General features: G+C 41.6%; 1 protein-coding gene across 1 annotated transcript in view; it reads right to left on the minus strand.

Moving 5' to 3' along the window:
• NfI (Nuclear factor I) overlaps positions 1-22,076 on the minus strand; it is a 285,410-nt gene that overhangs the window by 83,971 nt on the left and 179,363 nt on the right. The window contains 1 exon segment of the mRNA XM_019059222.2: positions 10,945-11,136. Coding sequence (XP_018914767.2) covers positions 10,945-11,136 — 192 coding nt within the window.

Here is a 22,076-nt window from a genome sequence, read left to right on the forward strand (position 1 = left end):
AAAGTTTTTGGTGCTGAAAGTAAACAAAAAGGCGTTATTATTCTGCAGAAATTGATGGAAAACCTCCATCATAAGAGCTTCATAATGCGTCCAAATAGATTTAAAATTTCAAAAATTTGCCGGGGGAGGCCCCCCGGACCCCCCCCCCCCCTGTGCTAGGGGCCCGGGCCAGAAAATTGGTACCAGGGCCCGAGATGGGATGTGGCGGGCCTGGTAGTACCTCTACATATAATAATAGCACATATACCTTAGTTATGGTACGGGGTACCTTAATTAGGTACAGAGACCTTAGTATGGTTCACAGACCGAGAATCATTAGTTTATTTACGACTATTATAGGTGTTCCATATTTACCTCTAATAGGTTTATAAACCATAGTTTTTTCTCAGTGTGGCCCATAAAAGGGAGCCAACCCTCTAACACAAAAAATTCCACTGCTAATCTTCGGACTCCAATATCAAACCAAGATGGCAATAAATGTTTAAAAATGAGCGTTTTTCTGCAACAAGATGAGTGACTTTGTGCAAAAACTGAGTCAAATAAGTGCTTTAAAAATGACGAATCGTAACAATTGGACTGCATTTTGCAAAAAGGAACCGGGAGCATTGCAATGTTGCTGAGATTGTGCGACTATTTTTGTTCTGGAAGTAAAACCTAATTATCCATTCACAGTTTCTATTTTACTCGCCAAAAACTGTAAATTTAAGACTAGAATTACCGCGTAAACATATTTTTTCATGATTTCAGTGATTTTATTGCAAAGGATTAACTTGCAAAATCTTAGCAACATTGCAATTCTTCTGGTTCCTTTTTGCAGGATACAATCATTCTGGATAATTTGAGTTCATAGATTGGCTGTCCTTTTGGGCCATAAAAACTCCATGACCTAACTTCAAAATTATCGACGTGTCCGAACTCTCCCTACATAAATACTCTACCTTGCAGTTTGCAGTACTCTTGAGTATGCACTGATTCCTACCTCGGTCAGTTGCATGCTCATTTTCTCGTTTTAATTTATACATTTTTTAGCTTCTGTTCCAGTTGAGAATGGGCATGTAATTGGCCCGAAACGTCCTGGTTATTTTATGTCTCCTCTCGCCTTGTATACCCATTTGTTTTTTGTATTTTATGTTTTTTTATTGTTAAATACTCTACTTTGTACGTATTCTCAGTTGAAGAGGAAAAACAAATCTTTGTGTCAAATTCAAAAATATTTTTCTCAGTGTTGGTTTGTTCGTAATTTGATTTAGGAGGATCCAGCTATTCTACCATCATTTCAAGGAACAGTGCATGGTTTGTATTTCGTTCGTGTGAAAAGGATCATTGAACCTTAGACCTTCGATCATTTTAACGCGCGTCCTCTCATCAGGATCAAGGTGACTTCGAGCGTGTGTGCAGTGATGGCTCCCACGCAGGATTTCCGATCCGATTCACGCGTGATGTCGTGCTGGATGCAAGTTGGACACCTCGCGCGGAAATGCCGCGTCTGAAGTCACGCAAGTTGGGTCAGGACAAGCATCCATTGGCGATCCACGCAACCTGACTATCATCAATCAGCCATCACCGCTATTGGCGATGAATAATCCAATTCGTTGTGTTGCTCAGCGGGCCGATTATTAAAATTGATGAAAATAGCTATAGACAAAGAAGACAAAAGGGATTGGTGGAATCGGGTGGTTGCAATGGACAAAGGCGGTAGGTGATAGACTGACTGACGGCAACCCGCGGGAGACCATGTAGTTAGTCCATCATTTTCCCAATTAGTCTATATAACAACCACTCGTTTTAACCAATGGGATCGTTCATGTTCTTTATGTGTTCTTTGTCTATGGCTTTATCTATTAATTTCAATAATCAGCCCGCTGCTCTGCGAAGAAAGAGCGTACAATTGGTACACCGCATCGGAAAACTAAGTAGTACTAAGTACTCGTCGCACGCCATTCAAGTAACGATGCTAACAAAACCAAAATCTGATCATGGTGTCATCGATTGTTGACGTCAACATCAGGCAAGGATAAAGTCACAACTAGCGATGTGTATAAAAGTCTACAGTCACTCACCCACTAGATGGATGATTAGAAACGTGGAGATTATTTCGTTTCGTAAACAAACCGAAGTTTGGCACACCACTAGTCGTAACCTAATTTGCTAAAACTCGCCAAGTAAATAAGCGCTTACCCCGACGTTCATCAGTCATCATCAGGCGAATTTCATTCAAATTTTTGCTGAACAAGTTGCTCATCAATCATTAGGAAGAAAGTAGCGTTGACCCTTGACTTTAGCTTCGATCTCACTCGATTACATTGTTTAAATTGTTAGTTAGGAGTCTCTAAAATATATTGTCCGAGTGGCCAAATAGGTAAACCGTTGGGCTTAACCTTGAGCAATGGCCAGTTTAACTGGAGACGGAGGGGGCCTCCCGTGTGGGGCAGGGAGATCTCGGTGTCGGTGGAAACCTGCATTTCTCCGTTGGAGTGCATCGGTGCAACGATGCAGCGGTTGGTGGGCGCGGGGGCGACGGAGACAGAGACAGCTGACTGTCGTCAATTTGAAGCGGATAAATTTGTCCCCTCCTGCTCGGCCGCCCCCGCCCCTCTCGGCGAATAAAAATCCCATTCAAGCTGCCTAATATGGCGAGCTGTCCGAGTGTCGGTGGACTTAATGGGCCACGGACTTGCATTCGGGATCCGATCCCCGAGCTCCAGCCGGCAGCGATGTCGGATCCAATTAATATTATTCGAATCGGAGTAATTTAAAAATGCACTGGAAAAAACACATTGGATCCAGAGTCCAGACTCTTGAAAACATTGACAAGAAAAAAATGCTCTTGAGTCAATCAGATTCAAGCTTAAATCAAAAGGAAATCCGCTCAAATTAAGAGGCTTGGTTCTTGATTTAAGCTTAAATCTGATTGAATCGAGAGTATTTTTTCTTGTCGATGTTTTTAAGAGTTAGGACTCTAGATCCAATGTGTTTTTTTTTTCTAGTGTACGGTTTTTCAATGTATGCATGTTTTGTGTATTTTTGAACGACTCTAACAAAACTTTTAGACGAATGAATGATGTAAAATCGACCGAATTCATCGGAAAGGAACCAACCTGCATATTTGAAAAAATTGAGTTAAGACTTTGGCTGTATATTTCCTCTTGCCAAAAACTCAAAGTCGAAAAAAAAATATTAGTTTGTGAAAAGAAGGGTTGAAGATTACATTCTATATTGAGTCTTACGGAGGAATAAAACTTCGAACCTCGAGTTTAGTTTCAACTTGATATAAATTGGCTTCTCACTGATAAACTAGGTCCAAATGAGACTGTCGTATTTGCGCAACTAGGAACTATGTGCAAATTAATAGGATCAAAAGAACTGTGTGGCATGCAAGACCTACACACATAGTTCTTTTTTATTCAATTCATTTACACATATTTTCTGCCATCATAAGTACGTTCAAACGTTGGATATTACTTTCTGTGATGCCGAACCTAAAAAACACACAAAAGTACGTAGTGGTATGTACACAAAGTATGTACACAAAGTATGTACACAAAGTATAAGTATAACCGATGCTAAAAATTAGATGATTTATAAGACCGCGGGACGTTTTGGAGTACTAAAAATCCCATTTCTCAGTAAATTTCCCTCCTTTTATCTGTCTCTTTCGCTTTTCATTCTGTAATGCCTGCATATTTTATTAAGAGGCGAAATGTGAGATTTTCCGTTCGATTTGGGGCATGCGCAAATAAAAAGATTGCAATCTCGCGGCGTCACAGCAGCGCGGTGCAAGCGCGCGTGAATCGTACACGACCGCACGCGTATGCTGCTGTGCTGAGGAAAAACGTCGTATGAGCCTTCAGACGTTGCCAAATTTCCTTTGATAAATCAAGAATTTTCTGGAGAATTTATTGATCTTTTTCTTCCGATTTTCCACAGAATTTTGATCCTAATTTGACCTAAAGTGTCTGAAAATTTCAAAAGAAATTATTCATAAATTTCTTCAAAAATGAATATTTTTGGGAAGACATTTGGCAACGTCTAAATGCTCATACGGCGTTTTTCTTAAGGATAGGAGTATGCGCGAGGGACGGGATTCCGCGGACACGTAAACTAATATGACAACTTCATTATTCGTCAGGCAGCGCGGCCGTCGAATTACGGTTGGATTTAATACTAAGCCGGAGCCCAACCTCCGTCAAACTAGAACCTCCGCTTTCCAACTCCGAGCCTCGTCCGGGACGACAGTGACAGGTCCCGATGATAGCCGATAAGTTACTGTTGGCAAATACCGTGCATTCATATCGAGAGCTTGAAGAATGTGAACAGGCTGACCATTACTCGATACTTGGAAGTTTCTGAGACTCAGGACCCTCGCATACTGAGATAAAAATATCACAACCCCAACTATACTCCTGGCTGATGTAGGCGCTGGATATAAGCGTGTTTTGTCGCCAGAAGTATAGTTGATAAAACCACTCTTTCGGCAGACTCAACCATATCTCTGGCTGGTGCAACTACTCCTACGTCTGGCGCCAAAATCAGCCAGGAGTATAGTTGGGATTATAATACTTTTTTCTATGCAAACTAAAGTATAGTGGGATGCCAGCCATAGGGGTCCCATAATCTCTCTTTTAATTATTTCATCTACGAGGAGAAGTATGCATGTGTTACGTTGACATTTTCAGATATTTTAAATAAGTTTGCAAACAAAGCGGCCTGAACAATTTGGAGAAAAGAATATTCACAGTTTTCCCCGAAAATATGTCGGTTACTGAAGGAAGTATGACAAGCTTTTAAGGCTCATACAACTTTTTTCCTTGGCACGGCAGTACAGTGGATATAAAAATTAGGCGTCTGTACAGATCTTATCGACTTTAGCTAACTTCAAACTTAAATCATCGATACGAAACATTAACATTCTTGGCCATCTTAGTCTGATATTGGAATCTGAAGATTGCCTGTGACATTTCTTGTGTTAGAAGGCTGGTTGCCTTTTTGGGCCCTAAAAGCTCCATATTTCGACAAGTTCTTACTCTGTATACATAGTTACTCTGGTCTCTGGTCGGGCAACACAGTAGCAACCAGAGGATGAAGAAGTAACTGGCGAGTTGACGCGCGAACTCTAATTGAGACAGAAGCTCCGGCGGCGGCGCAAGCCCTCGCGGAGTGACACGACTTCCACGCTGCGACAAAACCACGTAACTCCAATGAAAATCCTATGTCCCATGCGCGGTTTTGGGGGATGGCGGCGGATGAGGTATCGGGATCAGGCGATCGGGAGCCGGCGCTGGGGCGCGAGGGGCCGGGGGCGCTCGCCCGAAGCCGAAGGACAGAACAATGCGACTTCGGTGACATCCAATTACTGACTCGCGGCACCGAAGCTAATAGATTCGTCGAGTTATCCCTAATCCATTCACCCGCGGCCACCGCTCCACTGTCCACTTGCCGCCCGACCGCGATTTACGAGCCACGAGTTGGAGTCGACGATCGTGTGCCCTGTGCCACGGCCCGTGGACCACCGGCCCAACTCGAACTCCCGTGTTATAGATGGACACAGTAGTTGAAAAAATGAAGTTTTTCAGGAAACAGACCCAGAATCGAAATGCGAAAGGATCAGAGGCGGGCGGGCAAACCAGGAAAAACCAGGAAGAGTACCGATTTTTAGAGTAATTATTTTGAACTGGTTCATCTTCATCCACGGCAAAAACCGACTAGGGCCGATTTTAGCCCCGATGGGCTGATATAACTTTTTTAGTCCCAGTCCTGTGAAAAGGTGCCTTGACTTAGAACGGGCCTTTTTGAGCTTCCGGTAGGCAAGAAAGTGAAACGTAAGCAAGCCGTAATGCTTAGAATATATTTTTGTTGTCAGTTTATGTTCTGTCTTGGTGTTATTTAGAAGTTCCAATTTTTCTGGTTCTCTCTCAAAAACATTTTACACTACTCACTGCGTTAAATTATCTTATGGCAGTATATATTATCGGATTTCCTCGGTGGTGAAAAAATACATTGAGTCAAAAGTTACTCAAGGTCACTTCAGTTAAATAATGTACATTTATGAGTGTTCTTCAAATTTATAATATCTCAAAATTTAAGGTAACTTCCTGGTCTCCGACGTATATAACCTAGTTGCTGATCGTCGTAATTAATTCACTAACTATTTTAAATATAATTACTATCGTCCACTATCATAAAAGTGCATGACCGAACGGTATTGTGAAAATCTGACGTTGTATAAGACCTAAAATAAATGAACAAAAAAGGATCATTCGTCATGACAACTTGATGTCCTCATTTCGGAGGTGATTGAACCGAGGATACAATTTTATCAACTCTCATGTCGATGTTTGGCCTATACCACTGTCTGAAGGCTGACTTGAGACTCCAATACTTCCTGATCCTGCCGCTTGTGATGGGAACCGAGCAACTTGCTTTCTGACCTACTCGCCTCTCGCTGATAACATGTGCACGCATTTAAATGCCTAATGTAATACCAATGTACAGTTTGGCGTCTTTCTATTAATATTTCCTCGCAACACCTTTTGAAATTTAATTGGAAAAAAGTGATCACCCAAAAACATCGGAGAGGAAAGATTACATTCATCATTGGAGGGCAAATCCGTGATACCACGATTTGAAAAGTTACAAGAGAATACAAATCGACGGTGTAAGTCAGCAATCACAAACTCGGTTTGCGACGTCGCAGACTTCCTGTCATACTTTATCTTTTCAACGGAAAACTACTCAACGGCAATTCTTTAAAACTGCCGTGATTTTTCTTCTCTGTGCGAAGAAAATTCTGCAAAAACTTCAAGGATGATGTCAATTTGTTCTCTTTTAAAAAAATAACATAGAGGCGGAGATTTTCAGACACCGCAAACGAGATACGTTATTGCGGACTTCAGCCGTCGAAATGTGAATTAATGAACTTTTCCTGCATAACTCATATCGGTTTTATTTATTGGAGTCCTCGCCAAATAAGTTTACGCACCTACACACTGCGACAGAGGATAGTCTAACGTCACTCATACATCCAAATTAAATGCAGGAATCAAAATGACGGATCATCTGTCGCAATCTAAAAGTGCGTAAACTTACTTTGCGTGGACTTCAGGAAAAGTTGGTAATCATTCGATGTTCGTCTTTTTCTAAACGTAAAATTTGTTTCGTGACAGGGACTTTACAGATTATGAACTTTGATGCACGGAGCATCTGAACACTTTAGGTCTAGCTGTCGAGGTTCGGACCAAACATCTGAAACTTTAGTATCCTCACATCCGAAAAACTTTAGTATCCTCACATCCGAAAAACTTCGGTTCTCACATCTGGAGTACTTCAGATGTAAAAACTGAAGTTTCAGATGTGTGATCCGAACCTCGATAGCTAGACCTAAAGTGTTCAGACGCTCAATCCGAAAACTTCAGAGATCCATATGATCTAAACTTCGGGTCCCACGCACGAAGTTTTTTTCTCCGTGTGCTCTATACGTTGACCCCTAAAAATTCTGGTTGAATACTTTGAATCCAACTTTAAGCTCTTGATTCTGATCTAAACACTGTTGGTGTCGGTAAGGAAATTCGATGTCTGGAAGCAAACTTAACAAACGCTACCAGAAAGAAGTATACTGTCTGTGAACGAAACATCCGTGTTTTTCTCAAAAGAATAAAGTCCTGCGTAAACATACAAGTGGACGCAAAATTTTAAAGTTTTGGTGATAAATGGCAACGCACGAGGACATATCGATCGGGTTCGATTGAAACGATGTCTCGGGTCATTACGCTCACGGAGCCATTTCTACGCCCCTCTTCCCCTCCCGGCCCATTTGCTGAGAATGGTTGAGTCATTCCCTTAAACGTCTAGATTACATAGCTATGCAAAAATCCTCCGAAACAGCCTTTCCTCTCTGCGATCGCTTGCAGTTTGCATTGCGGCCGGTTTATTGAACCCCGGAGAGAAGAACTCACCTGCGCTCTTGTTTTCCTAGGAAAAAATTCAAATTCTGAGAAGGATATTGTCATAGCTGCTCATTTGCTCGATGCGGACAAATAAAGAAGAGAGATAATGGGGGAACTGCGCAAAGTGAAATACTCAAATACTTATGATCTGTTGAGGAAAACCAGTTCTTGAAGACACAATTGCAACGATTATTCTTATTTCCTATCCTCATATCCTTTGACATGCTATAACTCTCGAAAGTTATTGAGATCTTGAAGTTACCTGTAGGTGATGGATCACTAGACATGGTACAAAATTCAGCACCACTAAGCCTGTTCCCTCATCAAAATTGTCAGTAGACACACCGCAAATTTCCAAGTTCAAGTCATAAGTGCATGAGATAAAGAAGTTTTTAGTGTGCGTTCAAATTTCAAGCCAAAGTTTACTCGAGTGAAATCGAGCATTATACTGTTTTCCGAATTCTTTTCAACTGAAAAGCTTTCCTGTGCAGTGATTTTTATTCCCACCTTTTTTTCTAAATTTAACGGTGTCTTGTATCGGAAGATAAAAATACATGTGAAACTATTATCCAGTTATTTGCCTGACGTATAGGTTGTTCCTGATGTGGAACTAGTGTTTAGTTCCTCTCTGTTACACTTTGCCTATATGAAGCAATAACATTTTCTAGTGTTGATTCTTCGCGAAAAAGTCCTGATGAACGATGACCTATACACACCGCGAGAAAAGGGCTCAACTTCTCAGCCGCCCCCCCCCCCCCCCCACCCGCCACAAAAACACACCCTCAAACACCGCAATTTCTTAAAACAGTTCTGTTTTATGGACTGAAGTACGGTGCTCTCTATAGGCCGCAGTATTCGATTCTTATTGTTGTAAGTCTCTGTCTACATATATGACTGTACTTTGGTTCACGTATCAGCTGTTTCGAACCAAACCTAGCAGTATAAGTAATTAGGTGGCTTGAATCGATCTTTTGAAAAGCTCGGTTGAAAAATCTATCCTTCAAAATGACCATTATGTCAATATTCTCCCTATACATGCACTGTGCTTCACGGATGGAACTCACGAAAATTTCAGGAGAACGGAGTGACTTGCAATCATCGAGTACATAGAGTCGTAATGTACGTGGGAGAGCTGGCGCCATGTTCTGCTCGACGAGTTCCGAGCCTGATGCGTGCGGGGTCACTTTTTCGATACATATTCGATCCAAAATGGCGGTGTTGGATATGACCGGGTCCTCGTGTATCGCAAACAATTGTTTATGTATCGAAAAAGGGACCCGGCGGCGCACAGGAATCTCGGAATTTGGGACCTGGAAAATGCTTAAAAGTGGCGCCAGCTCTCCCACTTGCATTACGACTCTATGTACTCTATGCTTGCGATGAAGCGCAGGGGTCGATGCATCCGAGTACCTTGCACCGAGCTGCAATAGTGCAATACACTAGAAAGGGGGAGGGGAGTGGGTCAGGGGTGCGGGGCGTGACGTGTTGCACTTGGCAGTCGGGTCTGACAAAAGTTGTGCCGACGAATCCGCATCCGAATCAGACGGTTTCGACCCTTCGCCCCCCCCCCCCCCCCGGTCATGACCGCGGTCAAACTGGCAAAAAACCGCTGGCGGCCAACTTGAACTTGGATATAGTTTTTTTGGCGTGGCCCCATAAGGATGCGCGCTGCTCCACTCGTTTCATCGCCACCTCTCGCCATCGATTCTCCCTCACTTCCCTTTCATCGCTTCCACGCGAACAGAGTTAATTTTCTACTTTTCCTTTCACCCAAACTGTGAGCTGCTTGCTGAAATTGATAGACAAAGCGATAGATATAGAAAACATAGGGAGTATGGAGCGATCCTATTGATTGAAATATATGGTTTCTATAGAATAAGGGAGAAAATGACGGACTAACTATGGGTCTCTTGTGGGTTGCCGTTAGTCTAACCTTACCTCCCTTCTCCATTGTCACCTCCCACTTCCAGTAAAAGGATCCCTCCATATAGCTCTTGTCTTCTTTGTCTATAGCTTTGTCTGTCACTTTCATCAATCAGTCTGCTGTTTGGGACCGTATTCGTAGCCATTCCTCAAAGGGCTACTTTCTTCATGGAGGCCACGAGGAGGGTGCTAAGGTAGTGGTGATTTTGCACAAGTTGCTGGCAATATTGTTTTCCTCCATTTAAATCCATTAAAAGCGTCGATTTTAGGTGAGGCAAGCTTTCTAACTAAGAATAGATTGTTTTACATACATTTAAAAGAGAGAAAACCAGCGCCAAATATTAAACATCGCTACTGATCCAAAAAGTTCAACCACCAAACTGCAGGAGCGTGCTTTACGGGTGAAAATAAGACATTTTTCAGCTATGAAATTGTTTTCGAAAGTGCGTTTTAAGCAAGTTAACAATCCTTGACCTAAATTTTGGAAATAACTCGTTTTTTCTGCATTATGCAAATGCAAAACCGCCGAATCTGATGAAAATTGGTATTCACCCATGACTTCATACGCTTAATTGGTTAGTGATACTTAAAAAATCGAAGTCTTAGTTAAAAATGGGGTTTTGAGTATGGTCCGCAAAATACTATTTTTTATCCCAGAAACCAAGTTTTTGGCCTTCTTCCCCGAAACTATTACCATTTACCTCAAACCATCACAAAACTCTCATCAAAGTCTCGTCATCTAAATTTTGACCACGGAAGAGGTAAGAAAAATGTGCGTTTTACATTGTGCTAAACGATTAAACCTATATTTCTCTGCGTATAAAAATGTAATTTTGTCAAACGCTCATTATTTGAACTAATGGTTCCCCGAAATTTGGCCCGGCAGAAATTTTCCATCGAATTAATGAAAGTCTTCTTTCATCAAAGAAAAATTGCATGAAAAGAACTCAACTGCTGGCTTTCAGATTTGTCATTCTGAAAAGTTGTAGAGATACCTATTAACGATTCAGCTTAAAATTGCTGCAAATAATGTAAGATAAAAATAAGTCAAAAATTTAAAAAAGGTGAGTATTCTTACCTTGTCGGCTTGTCTAAGGCAATCTATTCTTCGCATTTTGCCTTTTTGGTCTGGATTGGAAAGAACACACATCGGCTGTTTCTTGCCGGTGATACAGAGAACGAAATCCTCCCTGCACTCTTGCGTGATATCTTTCCGTAGTTTGCCTAAAAGTCGGGACGCCCACTTTTGCTTAACCTCTACTTTTTCATTCTGGAAAAAAAGAGAAAAAAGGACAGGATGAGAACCAAAATCGGGAGCCAACCGAGGAAGAGGAGACAAAAACGGAAAAAAAGGAGGAGCGGATAATTCCACCGTTTGTATGGTGATTTATTCCGTTAATCCACTTCGTTGTTCTTAATTGCTCAGACGCCCACTCCAAAAACCCCTTCAGACGAACCTTTTTTACTTTTAAACCGGCCATCAAAAGCTTCCATAAACAAAGACTCCTTAATAGCTCTAAAATGTGCGGTTAAGTACTCTCGCGTGGTGGCGTGAAGTGCTAAAAATGCGGGGGGAGGTCTTTATCAGACCCGGGTGTTTTCTTCTTACGCGTAGGTATAAAAAATGGATCCAAAGGCGGGAAAACTTCTTTGCTCAGCGGAATATAAGATAAGTGCAGGCAGGGAAAAAGCTGTCTATTCTTGCGTAGATTATTTTATGATAGGTTTCTTTTTTTCTTTTTCTTTCAATGATGTAAATATTTTCTCTTTACCTAAATCAAATCTGGAGTTTATTAAACGTAAAGAAATATAATTTGTATGATCCTCGTTCTAACCATGTTTTGTATTTTTGATTTTTTAATATTTATTTTTATAATTTGCAGCTCTCTGAGCTGACAAATGGATAAATCTATTGAAAGAAGTACAAAAAGAGAACAGCGAAAATTAATCTGTATTCAATGAAAATAAAAGTTCCGAGATAAAATGTTGTACCTTCAAGAATTATTGCAATGAGATGGATAGAGAATTTCTTAAGCTTTGTTATTTAATTAGGTAAAGTATGAGCAGGGGCTTCTGTTACAGTTATTCCAGAAAATCTTTAAATTTATTTCATCGAATTCTTTCAAAGGTTTCATTTGCAATTTCATCTATTACACCTTAAAATTTTAAGGGAAAACAATAAAGACTTTTCTCGGGAGTAAATATGCCAATTCAACAAATTTGAAATGCGCATACGCTGTTATTCCCTTAATACAGCAGTATCAACACGGATGTTTATCAAATATGCTGCGCTACGAATTTCTCGTCGTCCCTTCAAGATTTTTCCGTTCGATTCAATAACGAGCATTCCTGTTGCGGCATTTTTAATAGGAAGTTTTCTCAGTATGAAAACTTAACGTTTGACGGTCATATTATTGCGCTCCTCTGACGTAAGAACGTACCTCGATTCCCAAGTGAGCCCTGTTCTACGTATAACTCTGTGCTTTTCGAGGCTCACGTAAAAATGATACGCTTCCTCGTTAGAGGAGCAATGTTTTACCAGTGGCATGACGCACAATGCGATACATCGAGTGATCTTCCATTTCCACCTAAGAAAAAGGATCGATAAACGGGGTGCTCGCAACAAACACCTTAACAATCGATACCTTATCATTGTTAGAAATGGAAAGATCGATTGAAAATAATCGATTCATCACGCTTCGCCACCGCGATTTACGTCCGCTACTCAACGGAACGGCTCGACTACGTGATAGCACAGCGACGCAGGCAGGGGGCAAGGGCACGTATGAAACGGAATATGCGAAGACGCAGACGAAAATACGGATAGCTTTTACTTGCGAACATAATGTTTCATATTGGCGGAGATTTGAATACAAAGTGCGTTTATGCTCGGCACGTGAACGGCCACTTAAAGGCGGAGATCGATTATTGCGGAGTCGGCATGCGTGCCCGCCCGCACAGGCCACCGATCCGTCAGCGCTGAAAGGGCTTTTAGAGGACTCCGGCCCGCGCGATAAACGCAAGGCGCCGCCGGAGAAAGTTCCCGCCACGGGGGCGCATCCAGGGGTCGTTCAAGGGAATAATGTTGTGTTTTGCTGTGCTGCCGTGCTAGACCCGCTGTGGGACTCTAGCGGACTGTTGCTATCACTAAAACTGCCGTGATAGCGAAAAGAGCCATAAGTGCAAAAATTACGTTTTGAGAAAATTGGTTTATAATCAGGAACACCTAAGAGGAAAATTGAGTGGCTTGGAGGACAAGGCACACAAGTGCAGTTTTTGCTATTTCGAGAAATAATACATGTTTGAAGTTTCGAAATTACATGGCTCCTTATGGCGAAAAGTAGGTTCAAGCTAACTTTTTGATGCTTGAAAATTGGAATTCGGGAGCGAATTTTTCTCAGGGCATGCATGAAGACTATTTTCACTTGAATCCATTCATATTCCAATTTTTTCAAAAACTGCACTTATGCGCCTTGTCCAATAAGGACATTTCACGGACACATTATCTAAAGACATTCATTTGATACTCGTTGGCGATTTATGTCTATCAGAAAGCAGAGATGCAACTCTTAATTCTGATCGTCAACCGTCAGCAGTCGCACCGATTCCCATTCTGAACCATCCGTTTTGATCGTGGAAACGCAGCTCAGGCCAAGTTATCGGGATAGACCCTGAAAACACGTTCAAAGTGAAGCTTTAAAGTGGTGGCTGTTTCGCCTTGTGTTGACATCGATGACCTCCGAAGGAGAGCAGACCGCTCTACCCTGCGGGTCATCGTGACCCATCGACCCATGTATCGGATCGTGCAATTAAAGGTGTCCATCACATCACTGTGCTCCCATCAGTCAAATCCACCGATTCAATTCTTAGAAACCGACCATACATTTACATATCTTATACCTTCGTTTTCCAGTCGAAATAGCTTTATAGCACGTCAAAGTTCCAAGAATTTTATTTGCAAATAGTATTCTTTTAAGAAAAAAAACTATCAGACATCTTCAATTGGAGATTTCGCTGATGTATCCTCTGATTACACGTAAAAATGAGCAAAATTGAGGAAAATCGAGTTCAGCTTGCAGTGAACAAATGGATCAAGTGGATCAATTTTGCAACCTTGGAACTGCATAATCACGTTCCTCGGTCAGGAAACGCTGCTTATGTTTTCTTTGTCCACCGCGATATTTGGCAACGCTCGGAGCGTACCCGCAGTGGCGCGCCTGGCGGGGCCCGGGCGCAGCCGTTAAGAGCGCGGGGCTCCCGTAAAATAGGTTAATTAATGCGATTAAAAAGAAAACGGAGGGGGCGGAGGCGGGCTGGATGGCTCGGATATATTTTTATGGAGGCTGAGGCCGTTTACGCGGAGGTGAGTGTCTGCCGGGACGGTTATCAAGGGGCGCCCATTAGGGTTCGCGACGACGTGACCACACGCAGGATACGCGAGGTGAGAACGGCGACGCGAATAAAACCGCCTGACAATGGTGTCCTAACAGCCCGTAACAGCGGCTACCGACCGGCCGACAGCCATTTCAGCTCGCCGGTGACGGCTATGTTCGCCGGGGCCGAACCGGGGCCCGACACAGCCCCCGCATTACTTCGTGAGAGCCTCACCCGGGGATCCGCGGTCCTGACCTTAGGAGCCTCGTTTTGTACCTCCGACGGACGGACGAGATCATCGAGGGGTTAACAAGAAGCTTCGTGGAAGAGTCGATTGCAAAGCATCTTACGGTCTTAGGTTGTGCCTTGTGACCAAACCCTTCGGTAGGCTACTAGAATTGAACACAAAGGATAATTTGCACACTGGAAAAAAAACACATTGGATCTAGAGTCCAGACTCTTGGAAACATTGACAAGAAAAAGGACTCTTAATTCAAACAGATTTAAGCTTAAATCAAAAGGAAATCCGCTCAAATTAAGAGACTTGGTTTTTGATTTGGACGTATTTCTACCAAACAGACTTATGTGCAAATGAGAAATATGGGGTGTGCTCGTTAGTTCTCTTTGCGTGAGAGTGAATGATAATAATAAAGCGCCAGTGACGTCAGCGGCAACGAACGAGCGCCGCCACGACGGGGAGATCGCTAGAGTGAGCCTTAACTCATGAGCCCTGTGCACAAGGCTCTCTTGCCATGCCCGCGGCTCATGACTGCCGCATTCAGTTGGCACATAGGTCTCTTTGATAGAATGTAATATCCCGCTTTTCCAATTCAGGAATCACGCCCACTTTTACATTGCTTCTTATGCAGCTTCCACGAGCACACCCCATATTTCTCACCTCCACTTAGGTCTGTTTGGTAGAAATACGTCCATTTAAGCTTAAATCTGATTGAATCAAGAGTGTTTTTTCTTGTCGATGTTTTTAAGAGTCTGGACTCTAGATCCAATGTGTTTTTTTTTTCCACTGCACGAAAAATTGTTATTGCGGCATCGGAGAGAGTTTAATGAGCTGTGATTGCAGTGTTTTTTATAACTTTTTCCGAGATGGAAAATTTCGGAAAAATAGATTTAAAAGCGAGGAAAATCTGCCGCCTTGTGGCGTCATCAGTCGGCATTTTCCGTTTGAGCACAAGTGTTTCAGCATATTAGGTCCTTGGCTCAAATCTCCTCATGATAATTGTTCATTTTAGAAACCAAGGATGTTCTCATACTCAGTTCACTCAATAGTTTCTGCTTAAACATGAAATTCGCAAAATTTTCAACAGCTGCAAATTCTCCATTGGAGATGTTTCCACATTAAATTTCACGCAGGACACCGACAGTAAAAAGTACGACAGGGCTGTCTGGGGGCTCCCTCTAGCCGAGGGGGTCCTCCACAGGGAAAATTTTAAAAATTGGGTTCCACTTGGAAGCATTTTTTTGTTTTATTCACGGTAAAATATCGGTATTAAAAAAAGAAAAAAAACACTCAGAATTTAGAAGAGGCCGCCATCAGTCCACTGACAGCAAACGCGTAAGTTTGGCAATTAACTGCAGAGTGCGCTTTAACGAAAATACTTCATTCTGTTTCACAAACGGCTCGCGAGAACTTTTCAAGAATCAACGGTTTCTCTCACCAAAAGATAATTAGTGCAGAAAGTCATCGCATTGCGGCGCACACTAAACTAAATTGAATTTAATGCCCGATTAGCGTTAAGTTAAGGAAGCATTTTGGTCCCAGTGACAATGCAGCATTGATATCGGGACCGAGCAATGTTAGCACAAACGTTTCATTGTAAACGACTAAACAAGTAGGTGGGATCTGGAATCTGCTATGAGCATTGCAAGAGCAACGATTTATTTTTCTTCGTGATCTGCAAGGAATCACACCAGGTAGAGAACGGCAGTGACTTCATCTCCACTGATACGACCAACTGCTTGAGAGGAGTCTCAGTCACGGAACAAGGTCTTGATCCGACTCCTCTCCGCAGTTTTATTTGTATCGCCTACTTTCGCACCTCTATGACGAGTGACCCGAGTTTTCTTCATTGAAACGAGTTTACGACCCCTTGTTGTCCGTTAATGAGTCGACGATAAAACAACAACAGACGAACCATAACCTCTGGCGTGTAGCCGCGGTCGTAACCTACAAACTGGGCCGCGCGGGGGCGCCAGTCGCCGGTGGAAACTCGAGGATTTTCATGGGTGAAAATTAAATTAAAAGGCACAACCGGCAACGTAGCGGCGATTTGCGTACTTTTCCTCAGTCCATCTGGACGTCAGGGATACATTCCCTCCGACTGGATGATCCGTGCCGCCTCCTAGATTGTAAATAGGCATGATGGATTAAACTTGCCGAGACGTAATTTATCTTGACGCGTAAAAGGCTGCGTTTTCATTTTAATACTTACAGTTTCAAGTATCTGATTGTTTCTAACAAGTCGCAGGCCATCAGAAATCGGGTATAATATGCAATCATGCGACGGAAAATCACAGTGAAAAACTCAATTAGCGAATATTTTTCATTTTAATTCACCATTATCATAAAAAATACGAGGGAAAATATAACACAAAATAATTATCATTCTTATGCAAAAGTTATACTGATAGAGGAAATATAAACTTTTTTCACTGATCAGTCTGTTAATTCAACTAAATTTCTCGTAACTGTGAGTACTTTGTGACTATGGAGCCTGGACAAATGTATTTAAGAGCGAGAATATACAATTCACCTTCAATTTAATTGATATGCAATATTAGCTACTCGGAAGTTGAAATAGTTGTATCTTTCATTTTGGTGCTCCTTCGCGTTCAATGGAAGACAAAGTGGGCACCAGAGCACCGGAATGTAATGATTATCTGTTCAGAGATGAACTCTCTTTTGGTTCCGAATTATGTCACCATCGGGATCTCAAATTTCCTAAGAAGACCTCTTAGGTAAGACCTCTAGACTGCCGTCCACAGCAAGACCGCCGTAACTTCACTCAAAATGGTCTCATTTTCACTAGCACGTACTGCTCCATTACAAGAAAATGCAATTGCCACAAGGGTTCATTTTTAGCGGCTCTGGTGCTTGCACTAGAGCTGCTATTCCGGACGGTCCCAGCTGGGGAGTATCAACGGACCATGTTACATTGGAGAGACCGCGTGTTGGTTGATGGGAATCGGCGCCATTTTCTGCTGTTTAGGGGGGACTGATTTTATTTTAATTGATATCTTTTTCCTGTGAGCGAATGCTATGTTGTGTAGTGTATTTTTGGAATCATGGTGATACTGTCGATAATTCAAAACGGGTCTGTGCTTTAATCTCGCACTGGAAAAAATGTACTTTACGTTTAAAATTTGAAAATTCAAATCTATAAGTTTTCGCGCTTTTTCGAAGAATGCCGTGGTTGGAGCTCCTAGTCATACTACTCGACATCAGCTGATAGCAAACAAAGGTTACCAAGGAAACCGTAAACGCGTAACAACGGACCGTATTCGATACGGGTTCGATGTATCGTTTGGTTCAAAACAATAGAACATAACCATAAACCAAATTACAAGGATTTAAGTTGGAAAAGCTGAAAATGAGAAATTTCCTGACAATTTCACTTTGCATTGGCATTTGGTACTCTAAAGAATAAAAAATCTGTTACAAAAGACCCGTTCTTTCAGATTTCTAAATTTACTTTTGAGGCTATGTTTATGTTTTGAACCAATCGATATCTAAACAATCTCACCCGTTTGATGTATCGAATACGATCTGCTTTCCGACGCGAATGCGTTGGAGCTTCCTGCTTGTTTAATTTTCAGTTCTTGATGGTGCGGCGGAGTTGTATTGAAAAAATTAAGGATGAACATTTGTTAGGTTTCTTGTAAAACAGCATTTTGACAGGAAGAAATTGAAAAACGGTTGAATGGAGATACGGCGTTTTTACTTTGGACGGCAGTAGTGGCAACTTTTATTCAAAAATGAGTAGAATTTTCGAGTTTCTCGGAATCAATTTCACAAAACTAACGAAATCGTTAAGTTGGGAACTGACCCATCTCCGACAGTTTCAATTTTTTACTATTTTGGTGTGCAAAAACGGATTTTACAGTCAGGCGCAACTTTTCTTTAAAAAAAATAACAATTAAACCTCTCGTAACAGTGAGATTCAGCACGTTTAGCATACCGCATAAATACAAGACTGGTGATTTGGCAACGCGGGGCGCAACACTTATGTCACTCATGCGTGGGGGAGGGGAATCCGCGAGCCTGGGGCCTCCGGGCGAGCAATCCAACATTGATATTTTATTTGCTCTTCAGTGCGGCTCGTTGTTGGGTTGTCGGTAGGTGTGACTCATTTAACGATCCTAACCTCTTTTCGAAACTGACCTAACCTAACCTTGAAGTCGACGAGGCGCTCTCCTGCGCCGCCGTCGTCCACCCGGGAGATCGTTTCATTAGCTCTGTTGCCGAGATTCCCGGTGCCGTTGCGCATTCCACTCCCGCAAACTCCATAAATAACAAGATCCTTCGCGGAGGTTTTGAAACTTCATCGAGGTTGAGTAATTTTTTTCTCTCATTGCATAGAATTAGATGCAAATGTACGCTTGCATTTATCTATGGACTCATGAACCTGATCGACATGGATCCTAAACTATTACCGATCGTATACTTAATTATGTTAAGTTCTTTGGATTTAAATGTGTGTTTTTGCCTTTAATTTCAGTGGATGATCCCCTTCATACCAATTCCAAAAAAGACAATCCAAGATCTAGGTATCCTTAAGGTAAATGTAAGGTCCCTAGGTAAATGCATCATCACAACTTGAAATAAGTCAAAATCCTTGGAGATCCGATGTAACATTCTTAGTACTCTAACCTACTGCATAATGGACCACTAGACAAGGTACGAATTTAAGCATTCTGATACATGTTTCTTAACCAGAATTTCACGTAGAACCCGATTCACACTACGAAAATTACCGAAATCAACTCCTAACGAAGATATTAACGTTTTTATTTCACATTGGTTACGAGGAATTTGAACTGCCCGCTCACAAGAAACTCAAAGCTCTACGTGAGTCAAATCGCGCACTACAACGGTTTCAGCAAGCTTCTCAATCGAACAATGTTCATTTCCCACCATGTGTTGTTCAAACTATAAGCAATTTGCTATGGCTGAGCCAAAGCGTCAAGATTGAGGTTGCCAGATTTTTATATCGCAGAGACTGTCATGATAACGTTTAGCGCTCGATGTGAATCACGTAGAGCATTGAGTTTTCATGAGCGGGTAGTTTGAATTCACGCATCAAAAATCATTAAATATCTTCGTCAGGAGTTGATTTTGGTAATTTTCGTTGTGCGTATCGTGTTTTACGTGCAATTTTGATAAAGAAACATGTATCAGAATGCTGAAATTCGTACCTTGTCTAGTGGTCCATTAAAAACAAATTAAACACGATTGCCTTTTCATGCGTGACTGATGATAAACAATTTACCGACTTTACGATGAAATCGTCTTATTTCTTAAATTTATTTATTTTTTTTTTTCATTGTGAAATACTTGTAACGCGTCAGGTTGGCATCACGTTAGGTGGCCAGTCTGGCCAGTGAAGACACACAATCGGCACGGTGATGACGGCGCAGAGATACAACTATTCATACTTGATGGATGCCCGTGTTGCATCTGAAAAATTGAAGGCGCGATGGCACAAGGCGTGAACTCGCAATGCTTCGCTCTATGCTGGCGTGAGAGGGAGGTGTCGCTCAGCTTTGAAAGAAAAGTTAAAAACGAGGCTCGGATACGTTTTTCTTATCTTCGGCTGTGTTTACACTCCATTTTTTTTTCTCTTTGGTTTCAATTTGATATCTGATTCTTTTTTTAGGATGTAGACCTATTCTAAAGCTCGTTTGTACCCACCCCATAAAACTCATAGGGCGTATGTTTTTAGCAACGCCTGGATCAATGTAACCCAAATCGGGTTACATAAGGTACCCACAAGGAGTAAGTAATAGGTTATTGCTAAATTTGGCCAGTGGCTAGTAGTACTACTTGTAACGGAAATGTTCTCTCTTTCGAGGTTAAAAAAAAAAATCAATTAAACAAATTAAATAACTGTACAGTACCTAGTGATATGCTGTTATGTATCATTTGTGAATAAACTGCAATATTAAAAATCAAAACGGCATTCATTTCGATACGAAATCTTTATATAATCAGACGGATTTCCGATCTCCCCCACTATCACCAGAGACCCTCGGATCTGATGAAACCATGCACTTGCAGTCCTCTCCGCGGATTATTCACACACGACGGACGTTACTTGGACCAAGGATCTACGAGAAGACTCCCCCGGTACTCGTGTTTCATATTTCGTCGCTCCTCTGACATAAAAACGTATCTCTATTTTCATATGAGCCCCAGAAAGCACAGAGTTATATGGAGAACAGGTCTAACGTGGAAATTGAGATACGCCTTTGTGTGCGAGGAGCAAGGATTTGTGTGCCCTCTTAATTTACGGCACGGTGTCAATTATTTCAGCGGATTGCCACGTTCATCAACTCGTATTTTTCAATTATTTATCGGATTCTTCACGCTCCGCCCGGGTCTCGGTGTAAATCCCATCGACGTCACACAACTCATAAACGCATGCAATACCCGACGCGTTGCCGGGTGGACGAGGGAAATGTCAGAACTAAATGGAATCGATGTGTGCGAAGCGGATTTTGAGAGAGATATGGAAGCCTTGGTTACATCTGTGAGACCGTGACCTCATGGTTGGCTTCAGTTGAGAACATGAGGTTTATGTTGGGATCAAGGAACGTTTTTTCACACGTTATTTCCGAATTTTTGACATTTTGTGGACAACGAGAAAGGGAATTGAACTATAAAATTGCATCAAATTGTGTTTCTGTACTTTGAGGAACTTAACAGCGGAAAAAAATATGTTGATTTAACATTCTGGATGTATAAAGTGTGTGAGAGCTCGCAAAACTCTGAATTGACCGCCATAGCAGTTAGTTTTACATCTTGACATTGCTAAAGTAACTGCTGTAGCGGGTAGTTCAAAGTATTGTGAGTTGTCGCACACTTTATACATCCAGAATGTTAAATCAACATCCTTTTTTTCGGTGTAGCGTTGGCGTCTGCAATTGATTATTTAGAAACATTTATTTTATTGAAGCGTTAAATTCAGTTTAGGAACCAAATACTATGTTATTGCCATTGATAGACCTGTATTCTCAGATCAAGACTCCAGTTATTTGAACTGAAATCGAATTCTTAGAACTAAAAAGTTCTGTTATCTGGAGAAAAAAACTATAGTGTACCATATGTATTGAAGTTTAGTCCTTGTATACAAAGTTGTTTTCTCTTTCTTTGGAGACAAAATAAAGACCCCGTTCTAATACAGTGGACTCTCGATAATTCGAACCTCGATAATTCGAAAACCTCGTTAATTCGAAGGAAAGTCCGTTTCCCTAGGAAATCTCTCGATAATTCGAAGAAAATCAATGTATTTTTCTCCCCTCGTTATTTCGAAATTTTTAAGCTGGCTCGACCCTCTATAATTCGAAATTGCGACGAAAATTCTCTCTGTAATTCGAAGTGTGGGAAGTAAATATGGTCCTCCCTCTATAATTCGAAATAAGGCGGCACATTCCCTCTACAATTCGAAGTCAACTGTTATGTACCTGGGTGTCTGAAAGAGCTGATAGGATTGTCAAAATGTAAACATGTAATTAATAATTTTAAAATTAAATATAAATAATTAATACTTAATAATAACTTAGTGTAATTTTCACCTCCGTAAAGAAATAAACTGATAT

Source organism: Bemisia tabaci, chromosome 6 (genome assembly GCF_918797505.1).
Source record: "Bemisia tabaci chromosome 6, PGI_BMITA_v3".
NCBI lineage: Eukaryota > Metazoa > Arthropoda > Insecta > Hemiptera > Aleyrodidae > Bemisia > Bemisia tabaci.